The 16,372-nt window shown below is 47.2% G+C and overlaps 1 protein-coding gene across 1 annotated transcript in view; it reads left to right on the top strand.

Annotated features, from left to right (window-relative positions):
- LOC144770801 (ly6/PLAUR domain-containing protein 3-like) overlaps nucleotides 1–16,372 on the top strand; it is a 75,837-nt gene that overhangs the window by 39,507 nt on the left and 19,958 nt on the right. Inside the window, exons 2-3 of the mRNA XM_078655560.1 lie at nucleotides 678–809; nucleotides 12,928–13,107. Of these exons, the coding sequence (XP_078511686.1) occupies nucleotides 678–809; nucleotides 12,928–13,107 (312 nt within the window). The remainder of the gene's footprint in view (nucleotides 1–677; nucleotides 810–12,927; nucleotides 13,108–16,372) is intronic.

The raw sequence follows: 16,372 nt of genomic DNA on the forward strand, positions 1-16,372 counted from the left end.
ATGCATCTTTTCACTTTGTTCATTCCCTGTTCAGGAGATATGCAGGCACTGTAAGAATATCAGATGTGTTGCTCTTTTACAGCATTTACACAAAGCAAATTGCAAATTGCTTACTTTCTCTGAGGAGGCTTTGAAATAAATTAAGTACCACTATTTTTCCCTGTATAGCCGTACTCATTCCAATGCAGGGTGTCAGAGCGCTTACATCAACATGTGTATATTACATGTACAAGAAATTATATAAGTTTGTAAATGAATGTACAGGATGTGTTACATAAAACTGGGGAATTGCAAGGTGTAGAAGTCACATATCATCTTCCATAGCTCTGTGTGCTATTGTCCTCGCGATGCGCTCAAACGTACACATGATAGACCTGCTAAACATATATGTGTGGGCTTTAGATCTGAAGTCACTTCTTGTGATGCCACGTCCTTCAAAGTCGTGGCTTGTGATGCTACTTTCTATGATGTCAATTCCTGTGATGTCATGTGTGATGTTGTGCGCTGTATGTCACGCGCCGTGATGTTGTGCGCCGTGATGTCACTTGCTGATGTGACTTGCATACTGCCAAACTAGATCAGTCCACCCACTTCTTTGTATAAGACTTTTGCCCTGGCTACATTGATAGAATGCTCACTGACGTGTGCTGACGCTTGCTCTTTTCATCCCTTTCCAGGTACTCATGCCCTGCAGTGCTTCCGCTGCAAAGACACTGGGGACGGGGGCTGCACCCCAGGCAGGGCTGAAGTCATCACATGCCCCTACACCAACGATGTGTGTCTTCAAACCATCACCACCTTTAACATAAGTAAGCCATGCCTGCTGGGAGGAGACAGGAGAGGGGCGAGGACAACTGGGGAGATGGGCGGGGACAACAGGGGAGTTGGGCGGGACAACTGGAGAGAAGGGCGGGGACAACTGGAGAGAAGGGCGGGGACAACTGGAGAGATGGGCAGGACAACTGGGGAGATGCGCAGAAACACTGGAGACCTTTCTCCTTTTCCCACTATTTCAGATCCTGTGTTTAGGACTTGCTACTGGCAGCCTTGTCTGTTGGGGACCTCTTGGCGTGAATACTTTAAAAAGTTCAAGCAGAAGCATGTGGAAAGTGGGTTTGGGGGCAGCCCAGTGCCAGGCATGGGCAACGTTGGCAGCTGCCCAGGGCCCCGCATCTTCTCGCAGCCATGGGGCCTTGCACCTTTAAATACTCCAGAGTTTCGAGGCACAGGGGTCCCCCTAAGAGTTTATATGTTTTCTTCTTTATATCCGTCTCCCCTGCTGGCCCGTCTCTGTGGGCCTAATGGCTGTATCTGCATGTTGATGACAGCAATCAGACAGATAATTTAAGTGCACTTGCCTGTGAAGTGGCCCTGCCCCTGTATGAATGAAAAGCAGGATATCCTGCAAGGGCAAAGCAAAGGATAGAGTGGCGATGGCAGCGCATCACAATGGAAACTGCTCACCGAGTGGAAAGGGAGCAGAGAGGCGAATAAAAGGGGCAAGACAAATGGAATACAGTGGGGGGGAGCAGATAGGTGTGTGTGCAGCATTGAGACAACAGGTGCACACAGAGGAGCAGAATCCGCATACAAAAGTGGAAGGAACAGGGTTTAAAGTTTGCTGGGTCACTCAAGTCTTAGACCCGGTAGTAAATTAAAATGGACATTGAAAAGGGGCCCTATATTCATGTCCTTAACTTTGCCTGCAAACACATTGATCCAGTGTCTGCACAAGTAATGAAAGTTCTGAAAAGCAGGTGATGAGACAGGCCCTCTCTCCATTTTCGCCCTCACCCTCAGAGGGAAAAAACAAATCTTAACTGCAGAAGTGCCACCCTTCGCTACCTTTAATGCAACTTCAGTGAGACTCGTTATAGTTCTTTCACAGCCTCATCATGTCAGAACTGGGGCATTTTCAATATTATATACAAGGAAGCTGTAGATGTTACTTATTCATCTCCCATGCTTTACTGAAAGTTGCATTCCCAAGAGTGCTAGCTATTTCTAGCATGTCAAGTCAAGTCAAGTCAAATAATTTATATAGCGCACTACATACCCAGAGGGTCTCAAGGCGCTTGAAGAAGGGTGGGGAATTACTTGTCGAATATCCAGGTTTTAAGTTGCTTTCTGAATGCTAGGTGGTTTTGAGTGAGGCGAAGGTGAATAGGGAGTGAGTTCCAGGTTTTAGCTGCCCGGTAGCAGAAGGATCTTCCTCCCATGGTGGTTTTGTTGATGCGAGGAACAGCAGCAAGGGCTTGATTGGAAGCGCGTAGCTGGCAGGGGGGGGGGTGTAGAAGGAGAGTCGCGCGTTGAGGCCTTCGGGTCCAAGTTCGTAAAGTGCTTTGTGTGCGTGGGTGAGGAGGCGGAATGTTATCCTCTTATTGACAGGGAGCCAGTGGAGGTTTTTCAGGTGACCACAGATGTGATCTTTACGCGGGATGTCTAGTATGAGTCTGGCAGATGCGTTCTGGATGCGTTGTAGTTTTTTCTGAAGTTTTGCGGTAGTACCGGCGTATAGTGTGTTTCCGTAGTCCAGGCGGCTTGTAACCAGTGCGTGGGTGACCGTTTTTCTGGTTTCGATGGGGATCCAGCGAAATGGTTTTTTGAGCATGCGAAGAATGTTGAAGCAAGATGATGAGACGGCGTTGGCTTGTCTGATCATCGAGAGTGAGGAGTCCAGGATGACGCCCAGGTTCCGTGCGTGGTCCGTTGGGATGGGTGCTTTTCCAAGGGCCGCTGGCCACCAAGAGTCGTGTGTTTGTGTATTTTATTTCACAGCATTTTACTCTTGGATGATCCACCCGTTGTACTGAGTCGCCTCCAGGTTTTTATAACAGGCTGCAGTTGAGCACTTTGGAGTTGATACTGCAGGCAGTACAACTTTCACACTGTGCCTGTCTGTGGTTCAAAAAGGTGTTCAGATTACTTGACCATTCAAAATATGGCCTCTCTGCAGAACACAAAGAGCAATGGTCCTGCATTGCAGTTGTGATTTTATGCAAGTGTGTGTGAAGGAGTTACTTATTGGTCAAAACAACAATAAAATAAAAAATTATTTTATTGTAGTTACTCATTTAGCTTAAATTGCTAACAACCATTGACAAAACCCTGTCGCGGCCGGCATGAGTGGCCTGCGGCTGCGTTTTGTCAATGGTTGTTACTTGTTAACTGTGGGGGCAGGGGTCATTTTAATTTAAAGGAAAAAAAATAACTTTCGTAGCCAACCCGATCCGATCCTGCGTCGTATCTGCCTAGGGGCCACACATGTTCCTATTCTGCCCGGGGCCCCACATATCGTAGGGCCGACCCTGTTTATGAGTTTTCCATCATCTGCTATTGGTTGGGCGGGCTGCCCATCAAGCCCATGTCATTTCCTGGATGGTTACACTGCCCCGTTATTGGTCCTTTGGGTCCCAGAAGTTCGTCCCCTTTCACTCCAGTCTCTCTCACTTCCCATTTATATGTGTTCGCTGCTTTACCACTTTACCACTTTCTTGTCATCTCCGCCACCCCCTTGTTTTCACTTTGCCTGTCCACATTGCCTTGTCCTCCTTCGCTTTCACTTTCCCTCTCCTCTCACACTGCCTGATCCCCGAGCCCTTCTTCGCACTCCCCAACTTCTCAGCTGCCTGTCCCTCTTTCCCACTGCCCCCTCCCTGTATCCGCTACACCCCTCCACCCCTCCTTTGGGCGCTCGTATCGTTGTCTAAGACCCACTGTTCCTTCTGTAACAGGGGCGTCGGTCACCCACCACTTTAGCAGTTTGGGGGCTCCAGGGCTGGGGTGGGGGCTTCACTGGGCACTCAGGGGCATATTATCAAGACAGGCGATATAATTATCGCCGCTTTAGTGGCAGAAAACTACCGCTAAAATGGCGATAATGGGCTTGATAATATGCTCTATGGAATTCCAATTGAAGCCCATGTTAGATGTTCTTCACATCAAACATGGGCTTCAATTGGAATTCCATGGAGCATATTATTAGGATGGATGAAGAGAGAATTGATAAATGGATGAATTGATGTACAGATGGATGGATGGATGAGAGAAGGAAGGATGGATGAATGAATGCAGGGATGGAGGGTGTGGAAGATGGAGAGAGATAGAAAAATGGATGAATTGATGTAGAGATGGATGGATGGATGGATAAATGCAGCAATGGATGGAGAGGAGGATGGAGAGAAAGATGAAGATAAAACGGATTAATTGATGTAGAGATGGAAGGATGTATGACAGAAGGATGGATGGATGAATGTCGAGATGGAGGGGGAGTAGGATGGAGGGAGGAAAGATTAATGGATGGGTCAATGCATGGATGAATGGATGAGAGTAGGGTGGATGAATAAATGCATGGATGAGGAGGGAGGAGGATGGAGAGAAGGTTGAAGAGAGAATGGATATATTGATGTAGAGATGGATGGATGGATGAGAGAAGGATGGATGGACGAATGCCGGGATTGAGTGGGAGTAGGAAGGAGGGAGGAAAGATTAAGGGATGATTTGATGTAGCAATGGATGGATCAAATGCATGGATGGATGGATGAGAGAATGATGGCTGTATAAATGGCGGGATGGACGGGGAGGAGGATGAAGAGAAGGATGGAGGGAGGATAGATAAATGGACGAATTGATGTAGAGACGGATGAATGGATGAGCGCTGGATGGATGAATGCATGGAAGGAGGGGTAGGAGGATGGAGGGAGGGAGGATAGATAAATGGATGAATATATGTAAAGATAGATGGATGGATGGATGGTTGCTGGACTGAAAAAAGGGTGAAAGGAGAGAAGGACGGATGGAGAGAAAAGATAGAGTTATGAGTGAAAAGGGAGGAGAACGGTTGGATGGAAGGAAGAGAGGAAGGATGGATGTGGTAGGAATGATGGATGAAAAGGAAGGAAAAAGGGAAAGATGGCGAGAAGAAAGAATGGATAAAAAAGATGAACCGATGGATGGATGGATAAATTAAAGTGCAGCAAGGACTGGAGGTAGAAAAGCATGATGGGAAAAGACAAAAAGCAAAATAGAGAATGGCAAAAGACTGAAAGAAGGATGGTGAGAAGTAAGGAAGAAAATTTAACAACGTCAGAATTCTCCAGTGGGAGCAGAATGACTACTGGGCTCACTTGACCAGAGATATTTGTGACATGGTTTAAAGTGGGGGTATTTTTATTTATCTAGCTCCTCCCCTACTTTCTCATTTTCTTTCCTCTGCCGACGTCCGCCGAACATTCCTTATTTACTTGCAAACTATCTGCTACGTTCAGTGAGTCTGTATGTTTAAATGTTCACCGCTAGATGGCAGGGTGGGATCAAAATGCACTATCTTTCAAAGAAAGCGTTTCGACGCTGTTGAAAACGACTCTAAATTACTTGCAAGGCAGCATGTTGCACCGCACAGGACCCAACTTACCTAAAATCTGCTCTGGTGCAAAAATGCACCATATACTCTTGGGCCCAGTGGCTGCTTCCTGACTAGTAGGGGATGGAGAAGGTAACGGTCCATCCTAGCTACATAATGCATGGATGAATGAAGGCTCTGATAGGGAGTGACTAAGACCAGGCCGGCGGCCCAGTCCCCAGAGAAGTTGCTGAGGGATGACTATTAAAGGGACAGGTTTTCAGTCCTTCCTTTGCAGCCCTGTCAATCACGGCTAAGTACTGCCCTGTCCATCATAGCTCAGTACTGCCCTGTCCATCACAGCTCAGTACTGCCCTGTCCATCACAGCTCAGTACTGCCCTGTCCATCACAGCTCAGTACTGCCCTGTCCATCACAGCTAAGTACTGCCCTGTCCATCACAGCTCTGTACTGCCCTGTCCATCATAGTTCTGTACTGCCCTGTCCATCACAGATAAGTACTGCCCTGTCCATCACAGCTCTGTACTGCCCTGTCCATCACAGCTCAGTACTGCCCTGTCCATCACAGCTAAGTACTGCCCTGTCCATCACAGCTCTGTACTGCCCTGTCCATCACAGCTAAGTACTGCCCTGTCCATCACAGCTCTGTACTGCCCTATCCATCATAGTTCTGTACTGCCCTGTCCATCACAGATAAGTACTGCCCTGTCCATCACAGCTCTGTACTGCCCTGTCCATCATAGCTCAGTACTGCCCTGTCCATCACAGCTCAGTACTGCCCTGTCCATCACAGCTCAGTACTGCCCTGTCCATCACAGCTCAGTACTGCCCTGTCCATCACAGCTAAGTACTGCCCTGTCCATCACAGCTCTGTACTGCCCTGTCCGTCACAGCTAAGTACTGCCCTGTCCATCACAGCTCAGTACTGCCCTGTCCATCACAGCTCTGTACTGCCCTGTCCAGCACAGCTAAGTACTGCCCTGTCCATCACAGCTCAGTACTGCCCTGTCCATCTCAGCTAAGTACTGTCCTGTCCATCACAGCTCAGTGCTGCCCTGTCCAGCACAGCTAAGTACTGCCCTGTCCATAACAGCTCAGTACTGCCCTGTCCATCACAGCTCTGTACTGCCCTGTCCAGCACAGCTAAGTACTGCCCTGTCCATCACAGCTGAGTACTGCCCTGTCCATCACAGCTAAGTACTGCCCTGTCCATCTCAGCTCAGTACTGCCCTGTCCATCACAGCTCAGTACTGCCCTGTCCATCACAGCTCAGTACTGCCCTGTCCATCACAGCTCTGTACTGCCCTGTCCATCACAGCTAAGTACTGCCCTGTCCATCACAGCTCTGTACTGCCCTGTCCATCATAGTTCTGTACTGCCCTGTCCATCACAGATAAGTACTGCCCTGTCCATCACAGCTCTGTACTGCCCTGTCCATCACAGCTCAGTACTGCCCTGTCCATCACAGCTCTGTACTGCCCTGTCCATCACAGCTCTGTACTGCCCTGTCCATCATAGTTCTGTACTGCCCTGTCCTTCACAGATAAGTACTGCCCTGTCCATCACAGCTCTGTACTCCCCTGTCCATCACAGCTCAGTACTGCCCTGTCCATCACAGCTCTGTACTGCCCTGTCCGTCACAGCTAAGTACTGCCCTGTCCATCACAGCTCAGTACTGCCCTGTCCATCATAGTTCTGTACTGCCCTGTCCATCATAGCTCAGTACTGCCCTGTCCATCATAGTTCTGCAGTTCCCTGTCCATCCCATAGTTCTGCAGGTCCATTGCAGCATAGTCTTAACTGAAGGTTGCTTTTCATTTTGGCTTTCCTAGTAACCATTCTACCGCCACAGTCTTGGCTTACTAATAGTAATTTAATGAAACTAACTTACACAGAAATAGTGTAAGATTGGGGAACCTATAATAATTACATAACGATTAATACAAATATTATTTTCCTTTCGAGAAAAAGCCTTTGTCGCTTCAAAGGAGAACACACACGAGCCACTTGAGAAGGGAGGTGCTTGGAGCGCACTCTGAAGATTGCGGGCCTGATTTAGATCTCGTCGGACGGGTTATTCCATCACAACGATGATGGAAATCCCGTCCGCTGAAATAACAAGGATATTGTGCTGCATAACTAAATACTTAGAAGGTCCCAAAAGCAAGACCTACTGGCTATGCCAATGCTTGTTTTAGATGTTACATAGATGTCTTTTTCTGATATCAGATCTGGATGCTGATTGCCCATAGAGCTCCAATCCTTGTCCCAAGGTAAAGTAATTCAAGAGCTTCCTCTGAGATGCTCACAGATTTTTTAAATGCAGATTTATATAGTGCGAACTCGATCCGAAGGTATTGGAGCACTTTACATGAGCACCAGTTATGTTACACATTCAGGCACGGGGAGATTAAGGGGCATATTACCAACAACTAGCGATATTTATTGCTAAATGGGCTTACCGAGTTTTTTTTTATCGCCAAGCATCGCCGGATATTATCGCAGAGATAACATGCTATTAGCAACGTTTATCTCTAAAGCGATAAAATATCCGGGGATAGCGGCGAAATGCGTGAATATCGCTGAGAATACAGCGATATTCACGCATTAACGCCAATAGGGATTTACCTTTAATATCCACCTCCCATTGGATATAATGGCTAAGAACTGGTCTGAGCAGGCGTTAGCTTTTGGAGATATTCGCGCTTAGCACGAATATTTCCATCGCTACGCCTGCGTTGATAATAGGCGATAGTGATGTTAGCGACTGTGTTTAGTCACTAACAGGTTGGGTACGCCCACTTTGCATGTCATTAGCGATAAATATCGCTGACATGCAAAGCGGGCCCTAAACCGCTCGCTATCGCCTAAAAGCTGTCGTGATAATAGTGCAATAGAATTATCGCCGCTTAGCGGCAGCTAAAGCGGCGATAATCTCTTATCGACCTCCTTGATAATATGCCCCTAAGTGATTTGCCCAGAATCACAGGATATGGACGCGACCCCAAGGCTCGAACCATGGTTTCCAGCACCAAAGTCGTCAATCTAGCCTGTGGACCACATCCTCTCCCCAGTTGTTGCACCTCTTCCTAGAACACAATGGTTCAGCTCTAAAAAGTCCAGCCTCATATATAAATCCATATTTAGCCCCCATGTTACATCACTGGAGATCTTGTTGAGACAAATGATCACCAATACGCACAGCTGAAGGCATTGCCACATTCATAAAGCTGCTTACATGTGGAAACAAACAGTAAATCATGTGTTCATGCAGCCGCAGGTGAGTGGGCTAACATAAATATATTCCGACTTAATTCATGGCCAAACCGAACATTGATAGACCTCTTATTCACACGCTACAGACTTCAACTGAGCATGTGTCAATAGAGTAAAAGAATTGCTGTTTAGAGGATACTGTCCTGAAATGAAGACGGCTGGGTGCTATGCTTGTGTGTGAGCAGGGACCTTTATTGCACGTTTTTTAGCAAATTACTCTCTCGTATGTTATGTTATACTGGGATTTTATATAGCGCACGGCTACTCAAAGAGTGTCCCGGCGCTTTGTTTTGCACACCAATCTCACAACATAACAAGAGGAAAACAGATAGAAAACAGAAAAAAACCAACGGAGGCCAGAAAAAACTAAGAAGTAAAAAGCCAGGTTTTAAGCCCCTTCTTAAAAGCCAACAAGTTTGAAATGCTGCGCAGGGCCACTGGCAGCTTATTCCACAACTGGGGCGCCAGTAGTCTAAAAGAGCGGCCTCCAATGCGTGCCCTCTTCACACGAGGCACTGCAGCAAGGAACAAGGATTCTGACCTCGGCGGCCTGGCTGGGTGGTAGAAGGTCAGTCTTTTTTGGAGGTATTTCGCACCGGAGGCGTGCAGAGCTTTGTGCGCCAGAGTCAGGGTCTTAAAAATTATCCGCTTCCGGACAGGAAGCCAGTGCAGTGCCTCCAGGAGACCCGAGGCTCTAGCACGGCGAGATAGTCCAAAGATGGCCCGAGCTGCAGAGTTCTGGACCACCTGTAACCGTTGAAGCAGATATTCTGGCAGGCCGAGATAGAGAGCGTTAGAATAGTCAATTCTCGAGCCAATTATCGCCTGCACTGTGATCTTCCTGTGTTCCTCCGATAACAAAGGGAGAAACTTACGCAACATCCGGAGCAAACCAAAACAGGTGCCCGTAAGGCCAATTATCTGTGAGCGCAGTGTGAGGCCGTTGTCAATCTTAATCCCAAGGTTTTTTGCCACCTGGGACAAACTTGCTGGTGGAAACATGTTCTCTGGCCACCACACTTTCCAGTCCGGATCCGAACTGCACCCGAAAAAGAGGACCTCGGATTTATCCGGGTTGCACTTGAGGCTGTTATGTTGGAACCACTGAAATACAGCCTCAAGGCAACCCTGGATCCTACCTCCATCGAAATCCGCACCCCTCTCACATGTGAAGAGGAGCTGGGTGTCATCGGCGTAGGAAACGATCTGAGCCCCGAAAGACTCCGCCAGAGCCGCCAGAGGGGTCATGAAGATGTTAAATAGAGTTGGGCTCAATTATCCAGACAGGGGATTTGATGGCCGTCAAATTTGCAGATGGAGAGTAACAACAGTTGAAAGCCAATGAAATCCCCAATTGCACAAACTTCATATCAAAATCAGACATCAGAGGGAGTCACATTCAGACATGTCTTAGCTGATCAGGCCACTGGAAAAAGACGGGTATGCAAAAGCAAACACACGCTAAATTATAGATTAACTTTGTCTCTGTTGAATGTCTATTTTGCCCGTGATGACTTTTCTCTGTCACCTTTGCTGTCATGGCATCTGGCTGAAGCAACAATTCTCTGTAATTTGCCGGTTTAGTAGAAGCGTAGACCCCACCAATAAAGTATCATTGTTGAAAAGAAAGAACATTACTGGACCTGCTCCGACACACTCGTCTAGTATCCAGATACAAAGGGCCTCATTTATGAGGCCTTGCATCCATTTTGAGCTTCCAATGCGTCACTTTTTGTGACTCATCGGCGGCGTAAAACATGCCTCCTGTTGCGCACTATTTACAAAGTGACTCATCTAAGCAGATGCATCATTTTGTAAACCCCTGCTCTACATTATACCTGCGTCAGGTATAATGTATGCAGGGGGGCGTTCCCCCGCAAAAAGCCTCGTAGAAGTGACGCAGTGAAATCTATGAGATTTCACTGCGTCACTTCTAGGACGCTGTTGCGTAAAAATCTTAAGCCTGCCTCACAGCAAGCTTAAGACTGACGCAGGCCCTTTCACATGGGGCTTGCCCCATGTGAAAGGACGCATTGCTGGAGTTGCGTCACTTTTGTGACACACTCCAGTAATGCGTCACTTTTGCACCATACAGATACATCAGAAATACTGACATATCTGTAACGCCTTGCGACATGATGCGTCATACAGTATATATGACGCATCAGGTATATCGCAAGGAGTGCGCACTGAGAAGTGACGCATCGCTGCTTTCACACAGCGATGCGTCATTTCTCATAAATGAGGCCCAAAATGCTTAAACTGCTGCCATCTTTAGAGCCAAACCTGGCTTATCAGCACCCATCTCCCAACAAAGATTGCTGACTGCAGGGAGAGTCTGTGGCTGCCTGGGTGGATAAAAGTCAGGCGACTGCCAGTTTGTTTGTGGTGCCAGCCACTCTGACGGCATCCCTCCGATCCCAATTACTCGTCACTGACCTGATAGCTCCACTTCCCTGTGACACTGCTGACCAGACCTCCATCCCAAGAGGACGTATGCACAGCTGAAACAAACTCCATCTAGAAATCCTTCTCTCTATGAAAAACAAGCAGGGCGCTGATGGGGATGTAGACCTCCTTGAATATAACTCTGAACAAGCATCGGCCATGCGTGACGTGGTGGAGGGGGAGAAGCGGGAGTTGTGTGCGAACGCGGCAAATGCGCCAAGCGATTGCAAAAAAAATGTGAGTGGTGATGCGCGTGGTGTGCACGCGCATCACCGCAAGTGCTACCTTGACGGCCTCCAGCTTGCTATTACGCACATGCGCGCGCGCTCTTTTGCGCGTTCTACTAAGCTGGTCGCCGGGAATGTAGCACTTTTAAAAGTCCTACTAAATGTCTCGCCAGACCAGTGCATGCGCTGGATCAGGCCGAGACCTAAAAACCCCATTATATCCTAAGGGATTTATACTTCGATGGATGGATATCTGTCACCGTTGTGATAGGGTAACCCATCTGCCAAGATCTTAATCAGGCCCTTAGGACAGGTTACTCCATCTCAACGGTGATGGATATCCACTCCGCTGAAATATAAACCCCATTATATCCTATGGGATTTATACTTCGGTTGACGGTATATCTGTCACCGTTGTGATAGAGTAACTCATCTGCCGAGATCTAAATCAGCCCCTTAGGACGGGTTACCCCGTCTCAACGGTGACGGATATCCCCTCTGCGGAAATATAAATCCCATTATATCCTAAGCGATTTATATTTCCGTGGACGGATATATGTCACCATTGTGATGGAGTAACCCATCTGCCGAGATCTAAATCAGGTCCTTAGGGCGGGTTACTCGATCTCAACGGTGATGGATATCCCTTCTGCCGAAATATAAACCCCATTATATCCTAAGCGATTTATACTTCGGTGGACGGATATATGTCACCGTTTTGATTGAGTAACCCATCTGCCGAGATCTTAATCAGGCCCTTAGGACGGGCTACTCCATCTCAACGCTGACGGATATCCACTCCGCTGAAATATAAACCCCATTATACCCTAAGGGATTTATACTTCGGTGGACGGGATATATGTCACTGTTGTGATGGAGTAACCCATCTGTCCAGATCTTAATCAGGCCCTTAGGATGGGTTACTCCATCTCAACGGTGACATATATCCACTCCGCTGAAATATAAACCCCATTATATCCTATGGGATTTCTACTTCGGTTGATGGGATATCTGTTACCATTGTGATAGAGTAGCTCATCTGCTGAGATCTAAATCAGCCCCTTAGGACGGGTTACCCCATATCAACGGTGACGGATATCCCGTCTGCCGAAATATAAACCCCATTATATCCTAAGTGATTTATACTTCGGTAGACGGATATATTTCACCGTTGTGATAGAGTAACCCATCTGCCCAGATCTAAATCAGGCCCTTAGGACGGGTTTCTCGATCTCAACGGTGACGGATATCCCTTCTACCGAAATATAAACCCCATTATATCCTAAGCGATTTATACTTCGGTGGACGGATATATGTTACCGTTTTGATTGAGTAACCCATCTGGCGAGATCTAAATCAGGCCCTTAGGACGGGTTACTCCATCTCAATGGTGACGGATATCCCGTCTGCCGAAATATAAATCCCATTATATCCTGTGGAATTTATATTTCGGCAGACGGAATATCTGTCACGTTGTGATGGAGTAACTCTTCCTCCAAGATCTAAATCAGGCCCAAATATACACATTCTTGCTTTCAGTCTCGTCAGCGCCCAGACAAAAAGGAATATTCATGATGGTGCTCAAGTGATTTGGGTCTCCTTTGTGTTTTTTCAGGTTTCGCCTCCTTGAGAGTCCTCACCAAGGGGTGTGGCTTCAATTCCACTAGCGCGTCCCCCCTTGAGACAACGCGTCAGGCACTCATGACGGTGACGGATATCGAGGCTTGCGACACCAACCTCTGCAACAGCCGCCAGTTTGAGAACACTCTGTTCCCACTGGCAAACATTAGTTTTGGTGAGTATCCTATTGTGGCGTTGACGGTGGGAGGAAGCGTGAAGTGGGTGTCAGACACCAAATCGAAGAGTTATTGGGTCCATTCTCACTCCTTGCTGTACATTCCCACTCTTAGCCTGACTCAATGGCCCCAATTAAATCATTTGGATGGGATGTCAATCTCACATAGCAGACTATTGATACTGGGAGATTTTAACTTGTGGACCAATGGCCAACTAGACACGGCCTTTCATAATGTCACACAATCCTGTACCAATCTAGGATTAAAACAATGGATAACTACCCCCACACATAGGGAGGGAAACATTCTGGATTTAATATGCGCCGCAGAAGATCTCATAACCATGGGAACAATACAACCAGTAGGATGGTCAGACCACCATCTCCTAATATTCAATATCCATACCTTGGTTAATACAGGACTGGCAAACACGCAGACCAGGACCTTCATTAGCCGCGATTGGAAGGGTTTACTAAAAAGAAAAGAGGAAGAGAAGTCTAACCTCTTTCAAGTGGGGAATTTGTTCAACCCAGAGAACGATATTACCATGAACTATCGCCTACTATGCAATGAGGTAACTAGAAAACTTGACTATATCGCACCGCTGAAAGCAATCAAGAAAAGAGGCAATGCTTCCGCGCCCTGGTACACGGAAACATTGAAAGAGCTGAAAAACATCTGTAAAAAGGCGGAGAGGCATTGGAGGAAAAACTATTAAGAGCAAGATAGACTACTTTGGAGGCAGACAATTATTCAGTACAAGAAAGAGATTACCACAGCCAAAGCAAATTACTATGCAGACTTAATCTTAAAAAGCTCCAATAAGTCACATGACATCTTTAAGATAGTAAAAGAGCTGTAGCATCCTGAATGTGCTAATAGCAAAATTAAACCCTCACAGGAACTATGTGACGGTTTGGCCTCCTTTTTCAAGGAAAAAATTACCAAGATCATTGAGGGCATGAAGGATGCCCCCACTTCCTTAGTGCAGCGTAATAGCAATATAGAGAACAGGAAGAAGATCGAGGGAAAGGAAAGACCAAAGGCTATCCTGGATAAATTCGAGACCCCGACAGAACAAGAGTTTGTACAAACAGCCCTCAATATAACATCAGGATCCCCACTGGACCCCCTACCTCATAAAATAGTAAAGGAGTTTGGGGATGAATTCTTTCCAGTACTTCGTCGGCTGTGTAATCAATCCCTTGACACAGGTATTGTACCAAAAGACTGGAAATTGGCAGTTGTCACCCCCTTACTGAAGAAATCAAATTTGGACCCCAACTGCCATAAAAACTATCGACCTACATCGCTTCTGCCGTATCCAATCAAGATCATGGAACGGCTGGTCAGCAGATCATTGTCCCTCTTCCTAGAAACTAACAACATCCTTGAAGAGGAGCAATTCGGTTTCAGACCAGCTCATGGAACCGAGTCAGCTCTGCTGACGGTCCTGGACAACCTGCGAATGAGGGCGGACAGGGGAGAATCAGCCATCTTAATTCTGCTGGACCTGTCCGCCGCATTCGATACGGTGAGTCACGACATTCTGCTGACAAGACTGGAAAGTCTCTGAGTAGGGGGAGTTGCGCTCGACTGGCTCCGCTCCTATCTGACGGATAGATGGCAGGCAGTAGCACTCCCTCCATACCAGTCTGAGTTTGCTACAGTCCCACATGGGGTCCCACAGGGTTCTGCAATCAGTCCAATACTTTTTAACGTGTACATGCAACCCCTGATGGGCATCATCAAGGCTCACGGCATTAGCGTGATCAACTATGCGGATGACACGCAGCTGATGATTTCTCTTGATGGTGCTCATGCAGATTCACTCGAGACCTTCCACACCTGCATGTTGGAAATGGCATCTTGGTTAAACAAGAACTCACTACAATTTAATAGTGATAAAACCGAGATAATGCACTGCAAAGTAGGTAGAATCACTAGAAGCCTGCCCGCTGACTTTTGGCCTCTGGAGCCAGGGGAGCAATTAACTCCAGTAAAATCAGTGAGGAACCTAGGGGTCAGCTTTAATGACAGCCTGAGCCTAGAGACCAATGTCCACAAGCAGGTGAGCAGCTGCTTCGCCCTAATGCGAGGCCTTCGAAAGCTGCTGCCCCTTTTACCAGCACAGGCCAGAACCACCATAGTCAGGAGCACCATTCTCAGCCGCCTGGACTATTGTAACGCCCTGTTACTGGAATCCCCTGCCTACTTGATCTCCAGACTTCAGAGCATCCAGGCGGCAGCAGCCAAAATGGCACTTTCCCGAGGACGAAGATCCTCCACCACTCTTGCACTGGCTGAACTACATTGGCTGCCAGTACGTCAGAGGATCCTCTTTAAATCCCTATGCACTGTCTTTAAGGCAGTGCATGGGATGGGCCCCTTACCATTACAAAACAAATTCAAATGGTATAAACCCACTCGGACCCTTCGATCCTCCTCCACTAACCTCATCAATATACCCAGGATCAAGAAAGCCACTTATGGTGGTAGAGCCTTTAGTATAGCGGCAGCCCATCTCTGGAATAGCCTCCCTATTGCTATCAGGAAAACAGACGAACTGATGGCTTTTGAAAAAAGGTAAAAACATGGCTCTTCCCTAAAGTCTAACTGCCCCAGAATAAAATGTCCACCTATCCAATACCATGATGCATACCGTTCCAGTTATATTTGATAGCGCCAGGATGCCCGTAGGGTTGCAGAGCGCTTTATAAATACCATAAATAAATAAATAAATAAAAATACCCAGGAGTTTTTTTTGTTTAAAAACCTTTACTTTACCTCAAACCCCCTTATTCTCATCCATGATGACTGATTTGAAAGGACTAGTTGCACTGGATAGAACTGGCCTCCACAGGAAATTCTATCATAAATTGTGCTCTTTGATAGTAAGAGGAGTCAAAGTGAGATTCTGTATCTGTTACAGAAAAAACAACCCACTCCAGGACTTGCTGACGAGACCTGCGGGGTTCTGCAGGAAAAGCGTGGACTTGAATGTTTGCAGTGGATTACCATAATCCAGAGGCCGCCTAGGGGGGTGCAATCTGCATCCCAAGTCCCGTAGACAGTTGCACTAGGAGTATTCCATGTTCATGGCACTTACATGGTAACACGCCTGCGTCCGCACTGCTGCTATGGGTGTCGCTGGTGGAGAGAATATGAGGGGAGGCCAAAGAGTTTTGAAAGGGGACTTAGAAAAGCAAGATTCAGGTGCACAAGCGAGATCCAGGGTTCTGGCCAAAGCACTGAAGCTTTGAC

The sequence above is a fragment of the Lissotriton helveticus genome, chromosome 7, assembly GCF_964261635.1.
Source record: "Lissotriton helveticus chromosome 7, aLisHel1.1, whole genome shotgun sequence".
Classification (NCBI taxonomy): domain Eukaryota; kingdom Metazoa; phylum Chordata; class Amphibia; order Caudata; family Salamandridae; genus Lissotriton; species Lissotriton helveticus.